Source organism: Thalassophryne amazonica, chromosome 19 (assembly GCF_902500255.1).
Source record: "Thalassophryne amazonica chromosome 19, fThaAma1.1, whole genome shotgun sequence".
Classification (NCBI taxonomy): Eukaryota; Metazoa; Chordata; class Actinopteri; order Batrachoidiformes; family Batrachoididae; genus Thalassophryne; species Thalassophryne amazonica.
The window spans coordinates 9,780,692-9,802,872 of record NC_047121.1 but is presented as its reverse complement, the minus strand read 5'-3'; the positions used below and the strand labels follow the sequence as shown (position 1 = coordinate 9,802,872).

Here is a 22,181-nt window from a genome sequence, read left to right as displayed (position 1 = left end):
CGTGGGCATTTGAGGGAGGTTCAACCCCCTGCCCAGGACCCGTGCAATAACAGGACATATGATTTATAATGTAACCTAAATCTCTTTGTCGTAAGTGGTAAAAACTGGTTAAATCCAGTTTGACATGCACATTCCAACAGAGAACAAATGAAAATAAGAGTAAGAATAAGAGTGAAAACTAAGAATACAATCCAAAGTACAATAACTACTTTTATACCAAAACAAATACAGTAAACAATAATTAAACACAGAAATGTATCTAACAGAACTTTCGGGTTTTTGCTACTGTGTTGCCTCTGCTTACTTTTTGTTCACCACTGGGGGGCAGCACCACATACAGTGGCACAAATGTGGCAGGGAAGAAGCCCAGAAGAAGCTAGCTGTTGTTAGCATGAATTGTATGACATAATATTCCTGTTCTGAACCAGTATTAACAAATTGGAAACCAAAGATAAAGTTCAAATAGTTCTAGTTACCAGTGCCGTTATGCTGCACACCATCTGACTCATTGATTTAATTTTCGCATCACAAACTTAACATTCCTTCAGTCCAGCCTCTCGAGAGCTGTGCTCTGACCTTTGAACTTTTGTGCCGACAAGTAAAAGCTACTTCTACGTCGCATGGAAGTTGCAGTAAAATCAGATTAATTCAACTTATTTATCATGTTAAAAATGAGCCATCAATAGGTTCATAGTACATTTAGATTGATTCAGGGGTCTGTGTGTCCGTATTTGTTACGTTAAAATCCATTTTTGATTCCTATCACTTATTTGTTACACCTCCTAATTCTTAATCGTAACCCAGCTCCTTGTGCAGTGAGACAGGTGTGTAACAAACATTTTCTGTGTGAAAGACTGATTTTTATCCCAAATCTTGACTTTAGATCTGTACTCGAAGCTGTACAGCTTTTCAAATTTGACAAAACTGCCCAAATTTACTTTCTACTGAAATTCAAGTGTTATAATGCCGGTTTATTTATGTAACCTGTTGCAACATTAGAGCTCATATTGATGAAGGGAACATATTTATCTGGGGGGATTCCATGGCGAACATGGTCTTTTCTGCTGTCGTGCAGACGGACTGCAGGAGGACGTGCGTGTGCACATGCGTGAGGTTTTGAGCTGATCTGTGACCTGACACGCTTACTTGACGCGCGTCCCTGAGCCGTGCAATCGAACATCCAGAAAATGTCTTGTAGACCACTTCAGAGGTGTTATCTGGTTTCAAACACAGCATTTTTATGTTTATTTCTTGCTAACTTTTACAAAATATTTGAGAAACATATTCAGTTTATACAGAAATAAGCTGTTTGTGAGCACGCAGCCAGCTGACGCCTCGCTGTCTTTCTTTACTCAGAATGACGTTCACCATGTTGGGAGCCCCCCCACCCCCCACCTGCACCTCATGATCCATGACATTGTTTCCAATAGGTCATTGTTATATTGTTTGGCACATGCGCGCTGAGTACTCCGCAAGTCACTCGTGTGGAACAGCGTGGGGAATAAAGCCTTTGAATGTGAGCACACATCCTCCGAGTAAATACACGGACATGACTGAGTCCATTTGCACTTTCGCATTTGTGAAGTCTGAGAGAGGTCACTCAAGAGGTTGGTTTCAGCAGAGTTCCGGTTTAGGCCACAATGCAAACACACCTCGTGAAGTCTGGACAACATCATCAAGGTACAGAAGACGTTCATCACAGGAGCTCCACCTCCTCTAGATAACACTCTCAACTCGAGAGAACGTGTCATCATAATCGCTTGTGAACTCGCTGAGTCGGCACCATCCACATCCTTGCTAGCCATTGTTTACATGGCTTTCAAACACTGGAACTCTGCTGGTGCCGCAGTGCATTCTGGGAAGCACAGGGGGATTATGGGAAATGTTAAAGTACCCAATGGATAACGCTGCGACAAATGCCTGTAACTTGCCCAAAGAAAGGTAGACAAAGTCCCTTAAACGTGTCCCAGATGTGACAGTCGGAGAACAATAAGACAATATTAATGTATAACATTGGCGCTGTCAGCTGTAATCCTGTACGCACTGTGTGCACTTTTTTGTCATGGCTTTATTTGTAAAAATAGCTTAAATTTCAATTTATTTTCATTTATATAGCACCAAATCACAACAGAGTTGCCTTCACACGCTCTTCACACAGGCAAGGTCTAACCTTACCAACCCCCAGAGCAACAGTGGTAAGGAAAAACTACCTCTGAGGAAGAAACCTCAAGCAGACCAGACTCAAAGGGGTGACTCTCTGCTTGGGCCATGCTATAAACATAAATTACAGAACAATTCACGGACAAATATACAAGAAATGCTATTGGCACACAGGACAGGAGGATCGCCAACACAAATACAACTCCCATCTCTGGATGGAGCTGCACCTTAAACAGAGAAAAAACAGAATCAGGCATCAGAAAGACAAAAAAAAAATACTGTATAATTTGTCAGCATTAAACAACAAGAAAAACAGAAGAAATACTAAGGTGATCATCAGCCACTAGCCCTAAACTTCACTAAAAGACCCACAATTTAGGTGAAGTTGAGGCCGCAGCCCGCTCCAATTACTAATAAATGAACTAAAAGAGTAAAAAGCGTAAAACAAAACTGTACCAGTATGCTAGCCATATGAAAGGGAAAATAAGTGCATCTTAAGTCTGGACTTGAAAGTCTCCACAGAATCTGACTGTTTTATTGACACAGGGAGATCATTCCACAGAACAGGGGCACAATAAGAGAAAACTCTGTGACCCGCAGACTTCTTATTCACCTTAGGGACACAAAGTAGTCCTGCACCCTGAGAACGTAAAGCCTGGGCCGGTACGTAAGGTTTAATTAGGTCAGCTAGGTAGGGAGGTGCCAGTCCATGAATAATTTTATAGGTTAGTAGCATAACCTTAAAATCTGATCTCACTGGGACAGGAAGCCAGTGAAGAGACGCCAAAATGGGTGTAATGTAGTTGTACTTTCTGCTTTGTGCCAAATGTCAGGCTGCAGTATTTTGAACCAGTTGGAGAGCACTAATGCTAGACTGCGGTAAACCAGAAAATAAAACATTGCAGTAGTCCAATCTAGAAGAGATAAATGCATAGATCAGGGTCTCGGCATCAGCCTTAGACAGAATGGGACAAATCTTCGCTATATTTCACAGGTGGAAAAAAGCAGTTCTAGTAATATTTCTAATGTGGAGGCCAAAGGACAACGAAGGATCAGAAATTACCCCAAGGTTCCTCACTGTTCAAATTGATGCTGATGTCTCACTGGACCAAGAACCATCATTTCAGTCTTATCAGTGTTTAAAAGTAGGAAGTTTCTAGACATCCAACTTCTCACTGCTGCAAGGCAATCTTCTAAGGATTTTATGTGAACGAGATTACCAACAGTTATCAGCATGTATAACTGAGTATCATCTGCATAGCAGTGAAAGGTAATCCCAAAACGCCGCAATATGTGCCCAAGGGGTGCTATATAAAGGGAGAAAAGCAGGGGGCCTAAGACAGACCCTTGTGGAAGCTTGTGTGAAACTGCATTTAATGTCTTGATTTAAACGTGCTTCACACAAATGAGAGCTGTGTTTGGGAGGAAAGCTGGAAAAACAACAGCCTTTGCCATTAGGAAGTGTCATCAGGCATAAAAACTCAACATTTTGTTCTCACATCAATAACATCAACATACAGCTCCAGTCGTCATGAAAAGAAAACAACTCAATATTTTTTTGGCATTTAGAAATGGTAAAACTTGCACTGCAAGCAAATGAACGTCTGGTTGAGGGCACAGTCCTTTACTTTTGTTTTCAGGCGAGTTGCCAGGTCTGCACTTTATAAACCAGCCTGTTAGGAGCCCTTTCATCCTGTTTTAGGACTTTTTTTGGTTCGTGGGCGATCGTAGTAGAACAACCCCCTCTGGAATATGCTGCGAGAGCCATTACTTGTAAGTGTTTAGTGAAGTGTAAGTGTAAGTGAATAGACACTTAATGCTCCCCATGTTGGCAACAAAACTGTGACTTCACACTTTGTCACACAAGATTTCTGCATGGTCTATTGTACGTCATGGTGCCTGATCACTTGAATTTCTACCCATCAGGGGTCGACATTCTAAATTGTTTCCAGACAGCAGGAATTTTGATCATATTGGTGGTATCATATTATAAATCCCTTATTTAAATGCTAAGGATAAAATTATAGTGGTGCCAAAGAAACTCTTTTTATGACTTAAATCTTAAAATCCCAAAGGTCATATGGCTTTAAACAGAGCTTTCTTTGGCACATGTATGGAGGTTGCAAGGAAAAAAGGTTGGGAACCACTGGACTAAGGTACACATATCAATCAGTACTGGAAATTGTGATCAGCAACTGTGTGACTGCATGAATAGTGAAGAAAAGCACGCTGCTGATTTCTGTACACAACAAAGGAGCAACAGCTTCTGTTCCAAGTCCTTGAGGAATTTAGTGAGATGATTCACAGTAAAGGAAAGCTCTAAATACCAGAGACGAGGTGTGCCAAAAACTGGCCAACAAATGAAATGCCTCAGTTATAATTCTCCTACAACTTCAACTACCCACTACTGCATACGTCAGCCAAATGAATGGGCACTATAAAACTGGAAAAGAGGTTTGAATAAGAGAAGCAGAGTACGAAAAATATAAGTATCCGAAGTAAAAATGAGTTACAATATAAAATAATCTTAATAAAAATGATTCTCTGACCTGACTGTCATGTGTCAGCGTAGCTAAAGGATTATGACAGTCACACAGTGTTCGCTCCACTTAGAATTTTCTTCTTGGTATCAAATCACACAACATGTGCCTCCCACAAGAATGGCACTGTCAGTGTTTGTGGAAAGTGCAGGATCATGTGAGACAATTCAACAATTTAAGGCCCATTTTCCACCACAGGAACTTGACCTGTTGCCCAGGACTCACTACGTTTCCAAGAATGGCCCCTTCATTGGCCCGCTCAGTCGTTCGTGTTTCCACTCTAGTTAAGAACCTCCGGGCTCGCAGTGACGAGAAGCACAGCGAACTCAAAGTCCACATACAGTCAGACTTAGAACATCTTTGCCCCTTGTTCAGACAGCCACTAAAAATCTGATTTATGTGCATCTCCAGTTTGAATCTGATTCCATGCTGCAAGTCTGGACAGATAACCGTGTTGTCAAATCCAGTTTTTTTTTTTTTTTTTTTTTCAGTTTAAAGCCTCATTCATAGGGACTTTGAAATGCAATCCAGATTACATTTTTGAAAATCTGTTTTTTGTTTCATCTCTGAACACTTCTGACTGTGTTTTGCTCCGCTTGTGACTTTTCATGCCACACAGCTGATGCCAGAGCTGTGATAACGTCCCCTTCTGTCACTCTTTGAGCAACCGGGTGATGGGGGGGAATACACACACACACACAAAAGCCCAAAGTAACCTCCAAAAAGAATGCTCAGATGATGCTTCATGCCTAAAACACTTTTTATCATGTAAAAACACACTACACATGGTGTCCAACACATGGGAGTGTCTCGAAGAGGTATTTACAAAGCTGTGTTTGGCTGATGCTCAGTCTGTCCACGTTATTTAAATTTAAGCCTTTTGATTCAGGCTGCATTTTGTGATGGTTTTAGAAGGTGACTTTTACAGTGTGGTATTTGGATGATGAACAACAGTCATGTCAGTGATAATGCATCACTTTCATTACTCTAGCAACCAATGTGGATTAGATGGCAGATCTGGCCACTTGCTATACATAATGTGGACCGTTAAACAGTGAGAAGATTTGAATCAGATATGCTTTAAATCTGACCTCACTTGGTTTCACATTCTTTCTTAAAATGATTTTGGGAAAACCAGGATCTGATCTTTTCAGTTTTTTCCCCGTTTTGTTTTTCCTACTCCCTTTGTCAGAGTTTGGTGACTTACCTGTGTGGTCTTACATCTGATTAAAACCTGTTCTGTGGCAGTGTTGCTTCTTTGGAAATGCTCAGATCAGATAAATCACTTAAAAATCACCATAAAAGTCACTTTATGGTCATTTTACATAGTAATGTGAATGCAACATAATTATTCATTTTCCAGCTGGTGAGATTGGAACTGTTTCTGGACCTCTTTCCCTTTCTTTACCAGTTATAAAACACTGGTTCTTGATTCACCATCACAGATCCTCTGGACGATTCTAAGTTTTTAGTTTATAGATCTGGGTGTGACCTTCCTCTTTAGATCCTTCCCGTGACTGAAAATGGCCACTTGAGCACTTGAAAACTTGCTTGCTTTAATAACCAGAACTTGTGTTCTTGCTGGAAAATCTTTGTAAACGCATACGGGAGTTAACGGGGCTCACCTGTATTTGTTATTCATAATAATAATTATAGTAACTATGTATATAGGACTTTCACAGGAATTAAAGCTCTAAACAAAATAAATTGTAATTTTAAAAGAATAAATGCCAATAAAATGATGTACACTACAACAATGCATAAAAATTCCAAATGAAGGTTAAAAATAAATGAAAAAGGTGCGACTTATGTGTGGGGTTTTCCTCTTCAAGAGACCTGTTTGAACAGGTGCAACTTGTACTCTCAAATATGGTAACTTCTAGCAACAATAAGATGGGCTGACACCCAAAAATCAACTTACCCTGGTGTCCCTTGCCCTTCTGGGCAATTTGCTTGTTTTTAAAACCATTTGATTTGCATGTTGATTAATTTCAACCACAGTCTGGTGATGTAAAGAGGCAAAATTACAAACAACAAAGAAAAAGTCTGCCCAAATACTTATGGACCTGCCTGCAGCATGATTTTAAAACACCCGGACAATGTAAGTTGAAATACCATAAGTTGAATAACACTGAAATAAAACAAAGTGGGACATCCTCTCCCTAATGTTGGCTGATCCGGTGTCGCCGACCGAACGGTCCCCCTAAAAATCGTTCCCCCCGATGACGCGTTTCATGGAGTAACACCTCGTTTCTGCTTCATATTGCACTCCAGTCATCATCTGTCTCAGCGACAGATATCTGAAGCTTTAGTACAACAATCATTTCCACATAAATTCAGCATTATTTCATTATAAAAGGCGGCAGAAGCGATCAGAGTGCGAGTTGATGTGTTCACTGCATGTCATGCATCACAGAATTTCACCTAGTTTCTGCTTAAAATGGCCTCATTTCTGCTTAAAACTGACTTTAGAATGATTTAAGAGGTTTTACTTTTATATTTCAGGCTCCTCTCCTGTGGAACCAGCTCCCAATTCAGATCAGGGAGACAGATACCCTCTCTACTTTTAAGATTAGGCTTAAAACTTTCCTTTTCGCTAAGGCTTATAGTTAGGGCTGGATCAGGTGACCCTGGACCATCCCTTGGTTATGCTGCTTTAGACGTAGACTGTGGGGGGGTTCCCATGATGCACTGTTTCTTTCTCTTTTTGCTCCGTATGCATCACTCTGCATTAATCATTGGTGATCGATCTCTGCCCCCCTTCACAGCATGTCTTTTTCCTGGTTCTTTCCCTCAGCCCCAACCAGTCTCAGCCGAAGACTGCCCCTCCCTGAGCCTGGTTCTGCTGGAGGTTTCTTCCTGTTAAAAGGGAGTTTTTCCTTCCCACTGTAGCCAAGTGCTTGCTCATAGGGGGTCGTTTTGACCGTTGGGGTTTTTCATAATTATTGTATGGCCTTGCCTTACAATATAGAGCGCCTTGGGGCAACTGTTTGTTGTGATTTGGCGCTATATAAGAAAAAAGTTGATTGATTGATTGATTATCATCTGATGGTTCATAATCACATTAATCCATTTGATTGCTTTGCGTGAAGAGACTCCGTCTCAGACGTGCTGCTGTGGTCTGAAATGACGCATGTGCAGATGCAAAAGGTGGACCAATTTTTAGGGGTGGACCGTTCGGTCTGCAACACTGGATCAAGTCATTCATCTGGGTTTGGTGTTAATATCCGTCATTAAATGAAATCACCTTTGATCACACTTGGACATGACGAAACAAGTGGCAGTCATTTTTAATCAACAATCATATTTAAGTCTCACCTGCTTCCGCTTTTTTTCTCTTTGAAGACATTTGGGCGATTCTGTGGTAATGGAATTACAATCGGAGCACATTTTTAATGGGGAGCTAAAATATGGCCAGATTTTCCCGTCATCGTAATTCCGTTACCATAGAATCACCCATTTGTGTGCATCCACACAGAGTGCGTTCACTCAACCTTGATTTTTTTTTTTTTGGCCCTCTCCACCTGAACTCATCTCGTATTCTGCAGCAGTTTAGCTTTCACTGTCTTGATCACAGCCCCAGTGGGTTTTCAAGTATGCAGCGGTTGTTCAAAAAAAAAGATATTAGGAAAAAGAAAGAGAGAGAAAACAGACAGGCCTGCATGCCGTTAGGCTGAGCACGAATGTCAGGGAATACGGGAAGACGAGCGAGAGCTCCAGTGTCAGAAACGATGGCATCCATTGATTCAGCTGCGTAGTGGAGAGAAAATGAAGAGTGAAGGAAGCGTGCAGAGAGTGAGCGTGAGGTCAGATAAGGGACATGAGAGAGACGAGCTGGATTTCACTTCACTCGAGACGTTTGATAACCGTACACATGACGATGCGTCGTTGCAGAACCGTGCACATTTGCAAGAGCAGTGAAATTTTAATGCATGCATGCAGAATGTTCCAGTGAGAACTGTAGGTCTGTGCACGCTCTTTAACGCGTACGCGCGGGTTCGTTTTTGGCAAGTTGTCAGCAAACCAGCAAGTGTGACATCCAGGCAGCGAGCGAAGCCTTGAATCACATCCACTCGTTTGTACACGGACTCCAAAAACAACACGGCCTGCTCTCTGATTACCAGACATTCATCACAAGGATGTTCAGCCGAATTTCTCCTCCAGGAAGAAATCGCTCTCTCTGAGGTGGCCTACAATTCATGGCGAGGAGCGCGCCTGTTGCTGGCTCCTCTGTCAGCCAGAGAGCTGTCACTGATGTGATATGTTAGACTCGTCCTGCCTTGCTCCATTTCCACTGGTCGCCCTGCATCTGATGCAGGGTGGAGCTATTTTATGTTGCATTAACTTGATTCTTCTGGCTGCTCAACAGATCCATGTGTTGATTTGTCACATTTTAGACCGGATGATCTTCTTGACCCAACTCCAGATATACAGTAGTGTTCAGAATAATAGTAGTGCTATGTGACTAAAAAGATTAATCCAGGTTTTGAGTATATTTCTTATTGTTACATGGGAAACAAGGTACCAGTAGATTCAGTAGATTCTCACAAATCCAACAAGACCAAGCATTCATGATATGCACACTCTTAAGGCTATGAAATTGGGCTATTAGTAAAAAAAAAAAAAAGTAGAAAAGGGGGTGTTCACAATAATAGTAGCATCTGCTGTTGACGCTACAAACTCAAAACTGTTATGTTCAAACTGCTTTTTTAGCAATCCTGTGAATCACTAAACTAGTATTTAGTTGTATAACCACAGTTTTTCATGATTTCTTCACATCTGCAAGGCATTAATTTTGTTGGTTTGGAACCAAGATTTTGCTGGTTTACTAGTGTGCTTGGGGTCATTGTCTAGTTGAAACACCCATTTCAAGGGCATGTCCTCTTCAGCATAAGGCAACATGACCTCTTCAAATATTCTGACATATCCAAACTGATCCATGATACCTGGTATGTGATATATAGGCCCAACACCATAGTAGGAGAAACATGCCCATATCATGATGCTTGCACCACCATGCTTCACTGTCTTCACTGTGAACTGTGGCTTGAATTCAGAGTTTGGGGGTCGTCTCACAAACTGTCTGTGGCCCTTGGACCCAAAAAGAACAATTTACTCTCATCAGTCCACAAAATATTCCTCCATTTCTCTTTAGGCCAGTTGATGTGTTCTTTGGCAAATTGTAACCTCTTCTGCACGTCTTTTATTTAACAGAGGGACTTTTGGGGGTATTCTTGCAAATAAATTAGCTTCACACAGGCGTCTTCTAACTGTCACAGCACTTACAGGTAACTCCAGACTGTCTTTGATCATCCTGGAGCTGATCAATAGGTGAGCCTTTGTCATTCTGGTTATTCTTCTATCCATTTTGATGGTTGTTTTCCGTTTTCTTCCACTCGTCTCTGTTTTTTTTTGTCCATTTTAAAGCATTGGAGATCATTGTAGATGAACAGCCTATAATTTTTTGCACCTGTGTATAAGTTTTCCCCTCTCCAATCAACTTTTCAATCAAACTATGCTGTTCTTCGGAACAATGTCTTGAACGTCCTATTTTCCTCAGGCTTTCAAAGAGAAAAGCATGTTCAACAGGTGCTGGCTTCATCCTTAAATAGGGGACACCTGATTCACACCTGTTTGTTCCACAAAATTGACGAACTCACTGACTGAATGCCACACTACTATTATTGTGAAAACCCCCTTTTCTACTTTTTTTTTCTAATAGCCCAATTTCATAGCCTTAAGAGTGTGCATGTCATGAATGCTTGGTCTTGTTGGATTTGTGAGAATCTACTGAATCTACTGGTACCTTGTTTCCCATGTAACAATAAGAAATATACTCAAAACCTGGATTAATCTTTTTAGTCACATAGCACTACTATTATTCTGAACACTACTGTACAAGGAGATTGGAGGGTGGTTGGCTTTTGAACCCTGGACCTTCTTGCTCTGCCATGGCACCCTCTGGGGAAACTTGATACCAGTGTTGAAAGTTTTCTAGATATTCCCAGATTACTGTTTTTTGACTGAACCAATATAATGTTACTGAAAATAGGAGCCAGTCCTCCTTGTTTCACCCAGAAAATGTTCAGAATGTGGTAAAATTTCACATATTTCACCAACTCTTTCATTTTGCTTTTGGATATAGCCACATTTATCTTTGTGGCTTTTGTTTGGCTCATTTGATCAATTACAAATTTAGTGGGATCCACGCATGCTTTGATTCTGATTGGTTTGTTTGTACCACATAGTCATTCCAAATGCCAGATGATGCTTAAATGATGGATTGCGAAGAAGTTGTACAGAAATTTGTGGGAAATTCCTCAAATGCAATGGCTAACCTTAGTACTCTCCAGTGAGGAGACCACCTTAGGTGTCATGAAGACGTAAAGAACAAATTTAAGTGGGCGTGGTGGGAGAAAAGCATGAAATCTGAAACTTTGTCATCATATGCAAGAAGCACCACAACTCACGGTAAAATTTAATAGACAATCAACTGATTGTGTACAAACCACAAAGCAGGCTTCCATTACCCTTCAAATTGCCCAATTTGAAGTAGTTAAGTGGGCAATTTGAAGGGTAATGGAATTCGCAGTACATGTGGGCTGACAGAGATGCAGCACAGTTGAACCATATAAGATATTAAGTAATGGCAATATTATATTTGAAAGACAATAAAATGGCAGTACATAGCAGGACTTGTGGATGACTGTATCTTTGCAGGCACATGAAATCTTTGGGGTTCTGGTGCTGCCTCTCTTGCTGTATGGTTTCTGAGAGCATCTATAATAAACATAACTTTACAGATACATTATCTAACTCATAAGAAGGAATAAAAATACAATTATTTTCCAATCCATTACAATATATATATTATAAATAATTACCTTTGAGATGTAGATAATTTCTCTGAGATTCTGGGAGCGATGATAAAATGGCTTCATCAGCCAAATTCGGAGACCAAATGTGTCATCGGCTATACGAGGTCTGTTAGAAAAGTATCGGACCTTTTTATTTTTTGCAAAAACCTGATTGATTTGAATCACGTGTGCTTGCATGAGCAGACCTTGAACCTTTGTGCGCATGCGTGAACTTTTTCACACCTGTCGATTGCATCATTTTCTGGTAAGCAGCATTTGTATGAGGACGTGTAGTGCGCTCGACGGATTTTCATTTCAAGCAAAAAGACGGAATGACTGGAGCAGCGCGGCATCAAATTTTGCCAGCAACTGGGCGACAGCCAGGTGGAAACCATTCGGATGATTCAGACGGCTTTCGGTGACTTTTTAGTCGTGTGACTATCTGAGAAATTGTGGAAGAGGTGGGCATGTCATAGCATGTCCTGTGAGACTTCAACACGGAGGTGCTTTTGCGCCGCCATCAGCAGCAGCATGAATTTCACCGCCACTCTTTTCATGGCCAAATCTTCTGTCACAGTGGAATGTACTGAAAAAGTGCTGATGTCCACCTCTTCCGCAATTTCTCGGACAGTCACATGACGGTCCTGCATCACCACAGCGTTCACTTTGGAAATGATCTGGTCATTTCAGCATGTTGATGGGCAACTGGAGCGTGGCTCGCTCTCCACCGTTGTGCGGACGTCTTTAAACCGGTTGTACCGCTCCTTAATCTGTGTGATGCCCAGAGGATCGTCACCGAAAGCCGTCTGAATCATCCGAATGGTTTCCACCTGGCTGTCGCCCAGTTTCTGGCAAAATTTGATGCAGTCGCGCTGCTCCAGTTGTTCCGTCTTTTTTCTTGAAATGAAAATCCGCCGAGCGCACTGCACACATCCCACACAAAGGCTGCTTACCAGGAAATGATGCAATCGACAGGCCTGAAAAAATTCAAGCATGCGCATGAAGGTTCAAGGTTGGCTCATGCAAGCACACGTGATTCAAATCCATCAGGTTTTTGCAAAAAATAAAAAGGTCCGATACTTTTCTAACAGATTTCGTAAAATGATATGGCACAGGCTTTATTTTGTATAGTGTGGCAAAGCAGAACGCACTGGCACGACAAATTGTGTGGCAGTGTGGGGATCAAATTCATGCAAGTGTCAAGGTGGTGTAACTTTGTGTTGTTCAGAAAAGATGCATGTAAGAATGTCAGAACGTCCTTGTTTCCTGTGACTGTGGTGTTACAAAGATTATTGTCTGACACAAGAATCATATATTCCACTCAGAAGGTTGCACATGTTGCTGCTCTTTGGCTGACTGTATGTTGGAGTTGGGCCATATTTACTTAATTGGAAAATTACAATATCTGAATCAACGCATCACACTATGGGTGATGAAATTGTCGGGGTGTGTGTGGAGGGTTTAACTTCGTACATACTGTACTTTCGGGCCAGATGCTCTTTGTACTGTTTTAGGCTCTTTAAAATATCTGTAAATTAAATAATAATGAATTATTTACTCCTCTCGGGGTCTTGTTTATGAGTGAGGGACGGATGGAGCGTGAGATCGATAGACGATCAGTGCAGCATCTGCAGTGATGCGGTTGCTGTATCGGACCGTCGTGGTGAAGACAGAGCTGAGTAGGGGGGCAAAGCTCTCAATTTACCGATCGATCTACGTTCCGATCCTCACCTATGGTCATGAGTTTTGGCTCATGACCGAAAGAACGAGATCGCGAGTACAGGCGGCCGAGATGAGTTGCATGTGACCTTCCTCTTTAGGTCCTTCCTGCGACCGGACCACTTGTGCACTTGACAACTTGCTTACATTTAACAACCAGAACTTGCTTGCTTGCTTGAAAATCTTTGTAAAATTCGCTGGTGACAATGTGGACACTATGACAATGAAAGAATAATCTGATTCGGTTGAGATTAGGTCTGAATTTGTACTCTCACCCGCCCCTTCCAACAACGGTCAAATTTGATAAAATGTTGACTTTTATACAGAAGTTTAAATTTTCTGGTCATCAAATTGAACGCGAGTTAAGCTGAAATCTAAGTTAACGCATGCGCACGTTGACAGGGTTCCTCTGTAGTTATCATCTTGCGCACCACTGCAATCACCAGGCCGAGCAGCGGCACGTAATGCTGGAGCGTGCCCATCTGCCCCGCACGCCGCATCTGAGCTGTAAAGGCTCACCACCATCCTTCATTTGTGCACTTTGGCTGACGCACCTTAAAGCACATTTTCATCAGTGCTGTTTGATCTCCAGTGAAATCCATGGTGCAAACTAATAAATATATATTATACCAGAGTGTGTGCCTGCAGGCTGGTGGGTGTGGTCTCACGTTGGTTACTCTACATTGTGATGTCACAGAACTGAGACAATAAATCTTCAAACAGTGTGCTGTGATGATTAACAGTAAATCTCGCTCTTCAGGCCGTCTGTGTGCCTTCTTCCCTCTTGTCCCGTCTTCTCTCGTTCTGTTTTCATCTTTTTGCTCGCTCTCTCATCCCATCAGCTCTTTCATTCCATACAAGCCCTCATTTGTTTGGAATAATTTATGAGGCCTATCAGGAATCTGAGTGAGTGGGAAGGTCGTTTGCAAAAACCCCACACTGTCCTCACCAGACATGACATGTTTGAACGTTTAGATGTCCTACTTGTCCTCCAGTGGCCTTCTCTGTTAGAGGTTAATGAGTCGTTTGTCCTTTAGTTGGGGTGCTACTCACGAAAATATGTCCTGAGAAGATGTATACACGTGTGAACTATGATCTGTAAGGACTGTTTCTCCTCAAAATTTAACCGCCAGCTGGACTTGACACAAAGTAGTTCATTAAAGGGGTCATATTGTACATTTTTTCAAAGTGAGTCAATGTCATCAGGCGTTTGAAAAACAAAGATTCAGTCATTTCTTGGTAGCGTTGTTTATTATTGTTGATTTGTGTGCCAAATAAATTCATTCATTCACATCATTACGTGCACATCTACAGTACACAACTGTATTTCTGATGACAAAAATCATTAAAGTTTCAACTGTAATATTTACAGTTATAAGTAAGAAGGCCATATGAATATTTGGAACAGTTTTTTTGCTTTTTCTTGGGGGAGGTACAAAACGTAAGGTGGGTTCAGACCCCAATACATTTTGTAATTTGAACCAAGGTACAATTAAATAATTGAGCCATGGTACCTCTAATTAAATTTAAAAGATAATTGGTCAGAAGACCAAGAACCTCAGTCATGTTTCTCAGGAAAGTCATTTTAATTTAATATTTTAAAAAACTGCGCTTTTTAAAATTTTTATTTATGCAAAACCACATGCCTAGTTTATTTGTGGCAAATGTTTGCTTGGATTAGATCAAAATTTATTGATCCTTGGGAAGACTCCCTCAGGGAAATTGGGGTTCCAGCAGCATTGTATAGCAGCACACAGGGTAAGAAGAGTATCAAAAGTGAAAGTAAGAAACAAATATAAATACACAATACAAATACCAGAAATACTGCTCACTACTGGTTTACTGGCTACTACTGTTCCTCTCCTTCCCATCCTCTGTCTTCCTGTTACTCCTTCTCCCCCTGAGTGAGGAGTTGTACAGTCTGATGGTCTGAGGCAGTGATTTTCAACCGGGGTGCCGTGATCGATTGTCAGGGGTGCCGTGGGCAATTATCAAATATCACCATTATCGGATGTATGTGCTGTAATAGTGTGGCAGATGGTGTAATGCTGTTTTATTCCAGTAGATGGCAGCAAAGCGCGCAGTAGCGCTGAGCCATGTGCCGACAAGGAGGCATGATCGCAATTTTAATTCCGGGCAAGTTAGTGATTTGTGTGCATAGAAGTTCACTTAGTCTCGTCAAGAAACAGGTGGAATATGCCGGAAAGCTGCGCATGTTGGCAAAGTCACAAACGGAGGAACAAGGGAGACAATATTTCCTTCCATAAGTAAGTGGTTTTGGTTATTGTTGTCACTTTGTCCGTGATATTTGGATGATAAAAAGCTGTATGTTTCCTGCCGTACCTGTGTCGCCCGATGACACGGATCATTAATTTCACTTATGTCTAGTTGATATTTTCCACTGCTAGACCAATGTCTAGTTAAAATTCTTGTCGTTAGTGACTAAAAATTGTTCGACAAGACTGGGGAGGTTTTTTTGTTTGTTTTTTTTCACCTTAAAATAATGAGATTAATGACGCTGCCACACACACAGAGATGTGCACACACACACACACCGCTGACTTCATGAATGAAACTCGGTCAATAAAGGATAATTGTGTAAAAATATAATATATATAAATGTATTGTAATGGTTTTAGGAGCCGCGCTGCGTTGAACACAGCAGCAGCTCAGCCCAGCAGCGTATCTTATCAGAGCAGATCGTGTAACTTTCAACACTAATATTTGTGAATGTGTGTGTGTCAGAGTAAGTTTAATACTTTCCTGACATAATTTAATGTAATTTAATTTTACTGGCTCGATATCCAGGACAAAATGGCATTTTAACACGTATTTTGCGAGCATTTTCTGAGTGTGTTCAGTTGCGAATCTCCATTGAAAATGCATTAACATCCGGGTACTTCATCAATATTTTGCTTGGTTAGGAGACGTCATGTCCCTGTCCATGAAGGGATGTTTTCGTTTAGTGTGCACCATTGGGACTGCGCTCTCTTGTTCTTATATACAGCTCCATGACTATAGTATACTATGTTACGTCATATCTGTACCGCACGTGTTGCTAACGTGCTAACGCACCGTGTAGAGACAGTCGAGTTAGTGGTGCGTGACACATGACAGTGGTGTGCCGCAGGATTTTGTGAATAGAAAAAGAGTGCCACGGCTCAAAAAAGGTTGAAAATCACTGGTCTGAGGGACAAAGGAGTGTTTCAGTCAGTTGGTCCTGCACTTGGGAAGGAGCAGTCTGTGGCTGAAGAGGCTCCTCTGGTTGCTCATCAGAGGCTGACTGGCATCGTCCATAATGTGATGACTTGTTGATGCCTTTGTTTACATTATTTGGATGCATATGGTTTTTTTGGGGGGTGGGGGGGGGAGTTACATTGCACCATCAGGCCAAGACTGAACCTTGTGTTTTAAATATAGGAGCCTAAACTCATAATCTTCTCTCCGTCAGGTTTGTCACTCGCTTCATTGAGCTGGACGGCCTCACCTGCCTACTCAACTTCCTGCGCAGCATGGACTACGACACGTCCGAGAGCCGTGTTCACACCTCTGTCATTGGCTGCATCAAGGCCCTGATGAACAATTCGCAGGGTCGTGCACACGTTCTGGCCCACCCGCAGAGCATCAGCACCATCTCACAGAGCCTGCGAACGGAAAACATCAAGACCAAAGTTGCTGTGCTGGAGATTCTTGGGGCAGTGTGCCTGGTACCTGATGGACACAAGAAGGTGCTGCAGGCCATGGCACACTACCAAAAGTATGCTGCTGAGAGGACACGCTTCCAGGTAAGGAAGGTTTCTCTGTCAAATTCACAGTATGTGGCGCAATTCCTGTAGAAGTAACGCAGACAAAATACTGAGAGCATCATGTCCATTTTAACTGTTGACTCATGCCATGAAGCCGTGTGCTTTGATGAGGTTACCTGAACACACTGATTGTATTAGTCAAAGGCAGCAGAGGTTACCAGCATTACAGCAAACGTCTCCACAGTCTGTGGGTCTTATGAAACCACCGAGTTACCGTAAGTCTCACAAATTAGCTCCATTTTATTTTGTTTGGATCATCTTATTGCCAGATGTACAAGAGGAAAAATGTTTCAATTACTGTAGACTTTTACTGTGGTATATCCTTAGACAAAGTATTCACAGCGCTTCCCTTTATCCACGTTTTATGTTGCAGCCTTTTTCCAAAATGGAGTCAATGAATTTTTTCCTTCAAAATTGCACTCACAGAACCCCATAATCACAACATGAAAAAAGTTTTTTGCTAATTTATTAAAAACTAAAAATACTTTGTTGATGCACCTTTGGCAGCAATTACAGCCTCAAGTCTTCTTGAATATGATGCCACAAGCTTGGTGCACCTATCTTTGGACAGTTTTGTCAATTCCTCTTTGCATCACCTCTCAAGCGCCATCAGGTTGGATGGGGAGCGTCGGTGCACAGCCATTTTCAGATCTCTCCAGAGATGTTCAATCGGGTTCAGGTCTGGGCTCTAGCCGGACCACTCAAGGACATTCACAGAGTTGTCCTGAAGCCACTCCTTTGATATCTTGGCTGTGTGCTTCAGGGCATTGTCCTGCTGAAAGATAAACCGTCGCCCCAGTCTGAGGTCAAGAGTGCTCTGGAACAGGTTTTCATCCAGGATGTCTCTGTACATTGCTGCATTCATCTTTCCCTCAATCCTGACTAGTCTCCCAGTTCCTGGCACTGAAAAAACATCCCCACAGCATGATGCTTCCACCACCATGCTTCACTGTAGGGAAGGTGACTACTTTCCTCCAAACATGATGCCTGGCATTCGCACCAAAGAGTTCGTTCTTTGTCTCACTGGACCAGAGAATTTTGTTTCTCCTGGTCTGAGAGTCCTTCAGGTGCCTTTTGTCAAACTCCAGGTGGGCTGCCATGTGCCTTTTACTAAGGAGTGGCTTCCATCTGGCCACTCAGGCCTGATTGCTGGATTGCTGCAGAGATGGTTGTCCTTCTGGAAGGTCTCCACAGAGGAATGCTGGAGCTCTGACAGAGTGACCATCGGGTTCTTGGTCACCTCCCTGACTAAGGCCCTTCTCCCCAATTGCTCACTCTAGACAGGCGGCCAGCTCTAGAAAGAGTTCTGGTGGATCTGAAGTTCTTCCATTTATGGATGATGGAGGTCACTGTGCTCATTGGAACCTGTATTACAGTATTTGTGCATCAGAGTGTCCAGGGCATTTGGTGCAAAATTCTGCCTGAAGAAGGGGCGGGCGGATGCACAAACACAAAAAATAAATAACAAATGAGACACGCATTTGTTTCTGTTTTCGTCCTGTACAAATCATTTTCTTACTCATTAAACGTGTTTCCTGTCAGCTGATGTCTGTTGAGTCCGTCGGAAAATTTCGTACATGCTCAAAACTTAGAGTGGACATCGGGCAGAGAACTTTCCAGAGGATTGTTTTGTGCTGTGCTTGTTCATAGCTTGCTAGTGCCAGTCGACATTTAGTTTTCTCATGTCAGCAGCAGAAAAAGTCACAACAGAATTGTGTCTTAACCTTCACAAAGCTCGTCATTTTTCCAAAACACGTCCTGTTTTCTTGCACAAGAATCTTTCAAAATAAGAGCATTTTTCAACATAAACTTCGCTTCCAGTACCAGTGCACACACAGATGTGGAAGATATAAGAAAAACATTGTGGAAACTTTTTGCTTTTTACAATGCGCTGGGGCCAGTGGTCCAGCTCCCTCGTCGGATTTTCATTGTCAGGAAATGGCGGAATGATTTGGGCTTTTTTTCTGTCAGAATTTTTTCAGAAACTGTTAGAGACTGGCAGCTGGAAACCATTCAAAAAATTTATCTGGCTTTCTGTGAAAATTTTACGGGCTTCACAGAGAATGACTGTTACTACAGTTTTAAGGATGGCCCACAATGGCACTCGGTGCGCCACGCTCCGAGCTGCGACGACGAGGCAGAAACCACCAGATCATTTCTAAACGGATGGCTGTGTGGAGCCGGGACCGTCGTGTGCAATTTCTCTGGTTATCACAAGAGCTGGACATCAGCCATTTTCCGGCAGATTTCACTTTTAACAAGAGATTTTGTCATGGAAAGCTGCGCGGAGGCTTCGCGCGTCACGACCGATTCGCTGATGGAGCGAGACAAAGGAACACCTCCGTTTTGGAGTGTTAAAGGACAAGTTGGGGCATGCCTGTCTCAGCTTTCAGTGCTTACCAGTCGAGTGAGTATAAGAGAAATTGTGGAGAGCTGGACATGTCCCAACTTGTCAATGGCGCACACGACGGTCTCGTATCCACAGAGCCATTCGTTTAGAAATGGTCCGGTGGCTTGTGCCGCGTCGCAGCTCGGAGCGCGGCACGCCGAGCGTCCTTAAAGGAGTCCTTAAAGTTGTAGTAACAGACCTTATTCTCTGTGAAGCCCGTAAAATTTTCACCGAAAGCCAGATAAATTTTTCGAATGGTTTCCAGCTGCCTGTCTCTAACAGTTTCTGAAAAAATTCTGATGGAAAAAAGCCCAAATCATTCCGCCATTTCCTGACAATGAAAATCCGACGAGGGAGCTGGACCACTCCTCCCACAAGGCGTGCTCACAGGCGAATGACGCAACCGACAGGCCTGGAAAAACTCACACATGTGCACGAAGGTTCAAGCTTGGCTGACGTAAAAACATATGAATCAAATCCATATAGTTTTTGAAAAAAATAAAAAGGACCATTACTTTATGGACAGACCTCATATCATTCATCTGTATTTCACTCGTCAGATGTATTCACTTCAGAAAATATTAAATTTGATCAATGCAGGTAATTCCAAATGGGTTCCACACAGTGTTCATGAACAGAAATCTAATAATGGTTTAAATCTTCTGAGTGGATTTATCAGGTTTTATTTGGGTTACCGGCCAGTGTTGTGGTGCGGCGTCCGTCATAGTCTTCGGTGTCGTCGTCCATTTATTGCGATATCTCATATTCGGAAATTCGTTCATTTGGAAATGGTGGCCATTTTATGCCAAAAATAGCCATTTTGAGCACTTAAAGGCAATTTTCTCCAAAACCGTGTATTTTTTTTCTAATTTGGCAAGGGTGTAATATGGGTAGTTAACATATTTCACATAAAAAAAATATAGTCATAGATTCGTTCTTGTGTCAAAAACGGCCAATTTGGGTATTTGGACCTAATTTTCTCAAAAACTGTCTTCTAACTTTTCTTTAATTTAACAAAGACACAATATTGGTCATTAACATTGTTCCCATCGCAAAATTATTTACATAGATCATACATCATTTTGAAATTGTGGCCATTTTTAGCCAAAATTGGCCATTTTGCTTTGGGCTTTAATTGAGCTGGTAACCCCCCAGGGCCCTCGGCACTCTAGTTCTTTTCTTTGTTTTTTCACTTATTAAAGATGAGTGACTTTTCTCTTGTGTTATAACACATCTGAGGCACTGATTCAGAGAAACTGAAAGTGCAGAACTCACTGTCATGGCAGCACGACATCCAGTACGGTTCACTGAAGAGCCGGACTACGAATACATCAGCGGCACTAATCTGATTATTTATCTTATTCTAAATAACACCACATTTAGATTATGTTGTTTGCAGGAGTTGTTTAAAGAACATTTCATTCATTTTCCTACTTGCATGTTACAGAGCGTAGTGTGATTAACGTCTCAGGACCACCTTACGCCCCCTATGACTTGTATGTTTTGCAAAATGCTATTAAAACTTCAAATGGATGTCATAGTTGGATTAAGGTGTTTACACATAATTGGACCACATTTATACAGCGCATTCACGCTCAAAGTGCAAACATTATTCAAATCCCAGTGTTTTACGATGTTGACTGGTTTTCTCTTCCTGGAGCAGAATTACAGTTGCTTTGTTTTATCCAGGCGACCCAGTGCTGTTCAGTGGATTCTGTGATTTCCAAAATGTGACACATATTTTGTTACAGTTAAAACTGTACCATGTTGAAGGTCAGTGTTAAAAGGAGTGAAACCTGACCAGTGATCTTTGTTTTACTTTGTTCTTAAGATATTACTTTTACATAAAAACTGAAATCCAGCTTTATTTATACAGCTTAAAAACATGATGTGGTTGTGCATTAATTAATTAGTTAATTTAATTTTTTAAAACATGTAATTAATATTTATTGTAAAAGTATACCCATAATCAAATTGTTTGTGTGAGAGAATGGTATATATATATATATATGAAAATGTAAAGAAATAAGCGTTCCAAGTAAAAATTTACAGCAATGAAAGTAAATTATATTCTCTGGCATTTTGGCCTGAAAATATCAACAGCCATCAGGAGAAACGGCTAAGCCCAGTGTCTGTCTTCACTGTGTAGACCCTGCTGAACGAGCTGGACAAGAGTACAGGCCGCTACAGAGACGAGGTCAACTTAAAGACGGCCATCATGTCCTTTATCAATGCCGTGCTCAATGCTGGAGCTGGAGAGGTAACAACTCAAGCCTTTTAGAAACACCCCGTCAAAAAAGAAAGTAAGTCTGAGGAACCAATGAATTGCTACAAATATAGCCATCCTGAGCTGGACTACCAATACGTAGACCTGGGTTTGATGCAGAGAGAGCATTTCATGGAAAAAAACACGTGCAGTGCACATGCAGAAGGGGAAGTGAAGTCCTCCGACAAATGTACTCTATTATTATTATTCTTAATATTGTTATTATCGTTACTTTCTATTCAAAATGTGTGCATTTGGTGTCAGATTTTGATGCCCAACACCAATTGAAAGCTCTGATAGCATTTATGTGGACTGCAGCCAGAGTTTTTAATGTCACCCTGCTGTCAGCTGACCATCTTTAAGGTATTTAAAAAAACAGAATTAGATGATTTGTGCACTGTCAAATCACTATAAAAATAACATTCAGTCCATAGATGGTTGCTT

General features: G+C 41.6%; 1 protein-coding gene across 3 annotated transcripts in view; it reads left to right on the top strand.

The window, feature by feature from the left end:
• daam2 (dishevelled associated activator of morphogenesis 2) overlaps positions 1-22,181 on the top strand; it is a 290,269-nt gene that overhangs the window by 200,185 nt on the left and 67,903 nt on the right. For all 3 annotated transcript variants that reach the window (XM_034160095.1, XM_034160092.1, XM_034160093.1), the window contains 2 exons: positions 16,728-17,061; positions 21,621-21,731. In XM_034160095.1, coding sequence (XP_034015986.1) covers positions 16,728-17,061; positions 21,621-21,731 — 445 coding nt within the window. The remainder of the gene's footprint in view (positions 1-16,727; positions 17,062-21,620; positions 21,732-22,181) is intronic.